At 43.9% G+C, this 6,000-nt stretch overlaps 1 protein-coding gene across 4 annotated transcripts in view; it reads right to left on the reverse strand.

Annotated features, from left to right (window-relative positions):
* jar (Myosin heavy chain 95F jaguar) overlaps nucleotides 1-5,293 on the reverse strand; it is a 143,860-nt gene extending 138,567 nt beyond the window's left edge. For 3 of the 4 annotated variants that reach the window (XM_055065755.1, XM_050170300.2, XM_055065757.1), the window contains exons 1-2: nucleotides 5,141-5,293; nucleotides 825-962 (exon numbers count right to left, since the gene is read on the reverse strand). In XM_055065755.1, the coding sequence (XP_054921730.1) occupies nucleotides 825-962; nucleotides 5,141-5,257 (255 nt within the window). In that variant the 5' untranslated portion in view covers nucleotides 5,258-5,293. Of the gene's footprint in view, nucleotides 1-824; nucleotides 963-4,711; nucleotides 4,800-5,140 lie in introns of those variants that run through there. The other variant, XM_055065756.2, reaches the window with a different exon arrangement.
* Nucleotides 5,294-6,000: the final 707 nt, after the last annotated feature.

Here is a 6,000-nt window from a genome sequence, read left to right on the forward strand (position 1 = left end):
GCGACTGTACTTATTTGCAAAAAAGGTCTAATTTCAATGCAACGAAATTTCAATATAACAAAGCAAAGTGCCGATTTTGCCTACTTTGTTATATGAAGGTTTAACTGTACGTCAAATTAGCCTGCTTTAGATGCTCTAACGGATACAGTTGACAGAACTGTGACACCAGCTTTTTGGTACAAGGTTACGGATTTGTAAACCTTATGCTTCTATACTTTTTTATACAAATATCTTTAAAACTATCCAGGGTCTAAACCACAATTCTGTTTTCTACAGTCACTAGAACTTAACAATCTTTCTTAAATGCAACAAATTTTATTCAAATCGGTCCAGAGCTTGCCTCATAAAAGCATTTCTGCATTCTACATGCATTTTAATAGGCAGCATCTGAGTTGCCTTGGGAGCTAAAGCTTCTGCTCAAGTGTGCCCTGCAACACTCAAAGGAATGCTGGGCTGGTGTGCAAAAAGCAAAACTCCTGTGTCAGTGACCGAAACATTACCAGCAGCAATGATTAAATGAGAAATATCATGACAGCACACAGAATGAAACCGATATAAACACAGACTACTGGAGAAAGACAGAAAAGCTGGTCTCACAGGCATACCTTTACCAGGATGAGCTTTAGGATTGCTAATACACCAAATCCAAGTTGTTTGGTCTCCCAGGAAAAAATGCTGAAAATGCTCAGCCACACACACACAAAAAAAGTGCACTTTTGAATTACATTTTGTCAAACTGCTTGCCTAGCTTTGCTGAATATCTTCATATTGAGTACTACATTCCCACAGTGGTAAGCCACAGAAGTTGCTGAAAGCATGCTCACCTGAGTGCCACCATTAAGAAGGACTGTGACTGTTTCGCCGCCAATGTCGACGATCCGTCCCAGCTTGAAGCCCTCCTGCTCATCAGGGGCCCACACCAGGCCAGAGTCCACAGCCAGCATGGTGCCCACAGGTGGCAGCTGTATGCCAAAAGAAAGCAGCTTCGCAAACCTTGAAACCACGACGATTTGCAAGTGACGAGATGCAAGCCGCTGGACAAACTATGCGCACCCAAGAAATGCGAGAAATGGTTGCTGTACAGATTAAAAGATAACAAAATGTTACGACATATTTTTGCATATTTTCATACAACAGATTTTACATGTGCTTTCTTAGAAAAAAAAAGACAGAAAGAGAGAGAAAGATCAAAGAAGGCCTCCAATTTTATAAATTAGAATTTTCAAAGTTTCACTTATAATCAAACCATAGAACAGTTTGATTCCCCAGACAGACAAATTTTTCTTTTAATGGCAAAGCTTTGTTTCTTAGAAATCTGTAGAGGTTTCCTTTGTCGCTCTGTGCAACACTTGGGTGGGTGGATGACAATTTTTTCTTTAACAACTGCCCAAATCAGCAAGATCTGTAATGGAGGCGAGACTGACGCTTGACGACAGCAAACTACAATTCTTTTTATTCACAAGAAACAAATCCTTTTACCTTGAAAGCTAAGCACTGGTACAATGTTCCCGCAGGCTAAAGACCAACATATATAATTTCTATGTAAATTAAAAATGTAGACCGGACATGCCCAGCCAACATCGCACGCTCTATTGCTTTCCGATATGTCTTACTATTATGCAGTTGTCACACCCTGATGCCACAGTTGGTTTTATTTTTTCCTTTTGGTGCTACAGGACTGTGGCTTGCATCACTTGCTCCGTTGGTGGAACTTGGACAGTGCCAATGTGGGATACCTTACAACTTCAGCCTTTCTTTCATTCCCTGCCAACAAGTCAATGTGCTATCACTTAAATATATAGGACCAAAAAAAAACTTGTGCAATTCTTTTTTTGATGTTCCACTGCCACTTTCTAGGAATAAGGACTGCCTTAACTACCGGTTCACTTCAGTTTCAATTCCAGTTTCTGAGAACAAGGTAACTTCATCTTTTGATGCTGAGGGATGATTCAAAACTTTCCTTTCCAGGACATTATTGCATTCAAAACTCTCCCACAGGAAGCCCTGCCCAACAAAGAAGACATGCTGAAATAGCAGCTGCGAAAGTGTTTTCACTTCAGCAAACAAAAACATTTATTGGCCCATAGGAAACAGACATGCCCAAATGGGTGCAGCCTGTCTGCAGCTGTGGACAGTTTATCTGAAGTATCGAGAGGTTCCAAACCTTACATAATAATTTTATACCCTCTGCAAGCTGTTAAAGAAACACTGTGCCAAATGATGGTGAGCTAATGATGCCTATTACAGATGCTTTTGCTGCAGCAATACCAAGTTCTAAAAGGCGCTCTCCATTAATAATCATCACTAAAATGTGATTATTCTATCCATGGAGCTTGACATGAAGCCAAACACAAGCTATGAGGGAGGTGCTGTAGCATCCCCATGAACTATGACAACTTGTAGTTCTTTGAACTGGTGCACCAAATGCTCGGTACGGAAGTGCATTCCACTCCCACTGGAATGCAGCATCCCGGAACCTGCCATTTCATGCACTCCGAGGGTTCACTTAATGCGGCATTGAACAAGGAACTTACAAGGCGACTCTACACTGGGAACTTCAAACATGTTTGGGGTGACATCGGTATAGTGATCAAAAAGTGTGCCTCCAGGAACAAGTGTGGAGAATGGAGATCCAACATCAAATTTAATGCATTAAGATTATATCTGCTTTCAGGTGTGAAAAGCTTCTCAACATTCATCTGTGACCCGATATACTACGAGTTCTGTGCAACAAAGGAAACCCCCGATGCACATGGACCACTGCACAGAACTTAAGCTGATGACTTTCAGTCATAAGAAAGGTCACTAGCAGCAGCAGGCCCGCATGTGCATGAAAAATGTGGGTTACATTCACATACAACATGAATGAATGAATTGAAAAAATTATGTTGATGTCAAAACACACAAGCATAGCCCAGAACATTAACCCTTTCCGTGCCGAGGACGTCGACACGTTTTCTTCAATACATGCTGGTGATGTCACATTTCTCATCGTCTATAGAGATTTCCTTTCCTCTACGAAGTGCCACAGATGAGTGGAAGTTGTTTTATCGTTTTCATACAAATTCTGTGCTGCTATATGGTGTCAGCTTTCTAGAAAAGTTATCTTTTGCAGGTGCAGTTGGTGGAAACACAGCGAATATCTGGGTCCCCTGGGTTTTAAATGACAGAGTAGAGTTAGGTGGCTGTAGCAATGATGGCCGCCTTTGCCAATGCCAGAATCGTTGTCTATTTGGACGTTTCTTCACCTCGCAAGTAAACAATTAAGTCCTGGAAAGCTGCAAGGAGTTGTGTTCGGAGCTGCAATTTAGTGCTGATGATTGCAGGGAAGAGTTTGGGCCTCTGGCGGTCTCTATCCAGTGGACACGGCTTGGCAAAAACTCTTTGCTGTCAGCACCCCAGTAATTTCCCTTCCTCACAGTGGCAAGAATAATGCAATGCATGGAGGACCACAATAGCATGTGATTGACAATTGAAAAATATCGAGCTTTATTATATTGACTGTTTGTGTGGCCATAGTTATATGCAACTCACTAACATCAAAGAATTGATTAACACGCAGAAAATAAGAAATGAAATAATGAAAGCCGTTCACAATGAATCAGTAATAAAGAAATCTTAGAAATTTTGGTGCTATTCTACCCACCTCCCTAAAAAAAAAAGAAAAATGGCACAGAAAGAGTTACACATGCTCCGTTAAAGTAATTCAGGACATAGGATTGAACTCCAAGTGCAACGTCACTGCTTCAACTAAAAGCAACATCCCAACAACATGTTAACTGGTTTTCTACATTTTCCTTCTTTTTTAATAAACTGCCGTTGTCTTCCAAAAGAACGTATGAAACAGCAATGTACAATTGCTGTTTTGACTGAAACGACAAATTTGGAACAAATACACTTACTCCGCTTGTTTTGGGCGACTACCGAGCAGGCGGCACCGCTCGACAAGTTTTCAGGCGGCTATCTTTGCTCACGCAGTTACTATCAGTAGCAGTGACGTAAAGACAGCATTGCATGGCCGTTCGAGCGTTTCGAGACGCGCTAACATATGGGTGCTAGTCGCACAAACGTTGTTGACCCCCTGTGGTCTAAACAAGCGTCTCGCAACGTAAACGCGCGCTCAACTGCGCGGCGGTGTGGATTAAGTAGAAGACCCCCGCTGCAGAAAAGCCAGCCGAAATACACCCGCCGCGAACTTCTTTCCCGACACGCGCAACCTTGCTCCCGATTTTTAATAATGATCGCAAGTCGGAAGTGATATAGCTGGCGGCGAATGGCACGTCGCCCGGATCACAGACCATGGGTATTACCACATAAAGAGCAGCCCCTTGGCCGCGACGACAGTAAACGGACTCGAATGAATCGTGCCGTTCACTACTCTGCCACGCAGCTTTGTCTGCTACCCGTCGCCGTTCGCAGAATGCGCGTGCCTTCCATGCGTGACGCTACATCATAGACACGAAGGAAACGAAAATCAATCCGCGGGGCGTCTGTAACGTCGCTAGCCTAGGCTTCTTCGGCGAAATAAACGCATACACGAATGCGCTAGCTACAATAACAGAAGGCCACGGCACTGCGCCACAGAGCATTAGCACCTGCAGAACGCGTCAACGGAGCGCTCCGTCAAACCACCCCAGCCCAAACACGCTTCCACCTGTAGCGTGCGGGAGCATGTCAGCCTCGCTTTTACGCAAATGTGCAATATACCAACCCCAGGGCGATCCGTTCCCATCAGCCCCTTTTCAAATGCCCGGGACATCCCTTGCTAAACGCCGTTCAGCATTTCTTGTTTTAGCAGCGACAAAAACATGCCCGCACCATTGCAGACACGGCCCCGTGCAGTAGCGTGTAGCACGCTGCTCGATTTAGTTGTTCCTTCACCTACGCCACCAACTGATGCACTCTGCACAGAGTTCTAAAAGTGAATCATAAATAATAATGTGAATATGGTTTGTTAAATGGCAACAGTTAACTTCTTGCTATTCTTTTTTCTCTCGTTATTTAGGCGACCGCACGTAGGAAGGCCAACGGTGCAAACCGTAACCGGATACAAAAAAAAAAGGAAAAAGGCAATGCCGTATCCGCAAACATTAAGCAAGAAAGAAGCTCAAGAATGAAAGTTTCATATATATTTACTCACCACAGCGCTAGTCGCAGAAGCCACAGCGGCCACAACTGATGAACGATTGCTGCTGAAGGCAGACGAACAACAAATGGACGTACGGACAAGCGCTCGCGTGCATTGGGCTTGACGCATAGAATGAAAAACCAACTTGCTTGCTGTGGGCTAGAGGGCTAGAGTTTACTAGCTGGAGTATGGTCCAGTAGAAAACGCCGCTCTCTCGCTGAGGCGCCGCGTGTGGAAAAATTTTGCGAGGGCGCTGCGAGTGAACTGGATATAAGGTCCCTCTTAACTGGATAGGGGTGGAGACGTGCTTCGTGGCATATTCAACGTAATTTCGCTGCGGGCCCTCAGACCGATTGCGCGCGTGAGCTCTTACAATAGTGCTTTATTTCCGCTGCAAATTTTGATTAACAAATTTTTGCCACGTACATATATTTCAGGCATGTGTTATACTGCACGACGTTTACAATTTTGCTGTCGTTCTCTACTGCGTCGTCTGCTAGCGAGCGCGCGTTCGTTGCGAGGACGCTGACGGACGACCAGCTTTTCTTGCAAAAAGTATGTGCAGTAAATTTTTTTATGGTTTCACTTGAATTGATGCGCCCACGACTGTTGTCATCTGGTACCAATTGAAGTTTTAGCCAGGTGAATTGCTGTTTTTAATATTGTTTTCTAAATGTAACACGCAACTTTTGCCACAGAGGCCGCCTATCTGCAACATGAAGCTACGTAAGAGAACGTTATTGATATCGTGTCATCTGACGCACTCTTCTTGCTGGTGGAATATTGATCAGGGACAATGATCAAAGAAAACAATATTATAGTGAAATAAACTAGGTTCATTAACTGCGCGGCGCGAAGAGATGCAAATGACG

The sequence above is a fragment of the Dermacentor andersoni genome, chromosome 6 (assembly GCF_023375885.2).
Source record: "Dermacentor andersoni chromosome 6, qqDerAnde1_hic_scaffold, whole genome shotgun sequence".
Taxonomy (NCBI): domain Eukaryota; kingdom Metazoa; phylum Arthropoda; class Arachnida; order Ixodida; family Ixodidae; genus Dermacentor; species Dermacentor andersoni.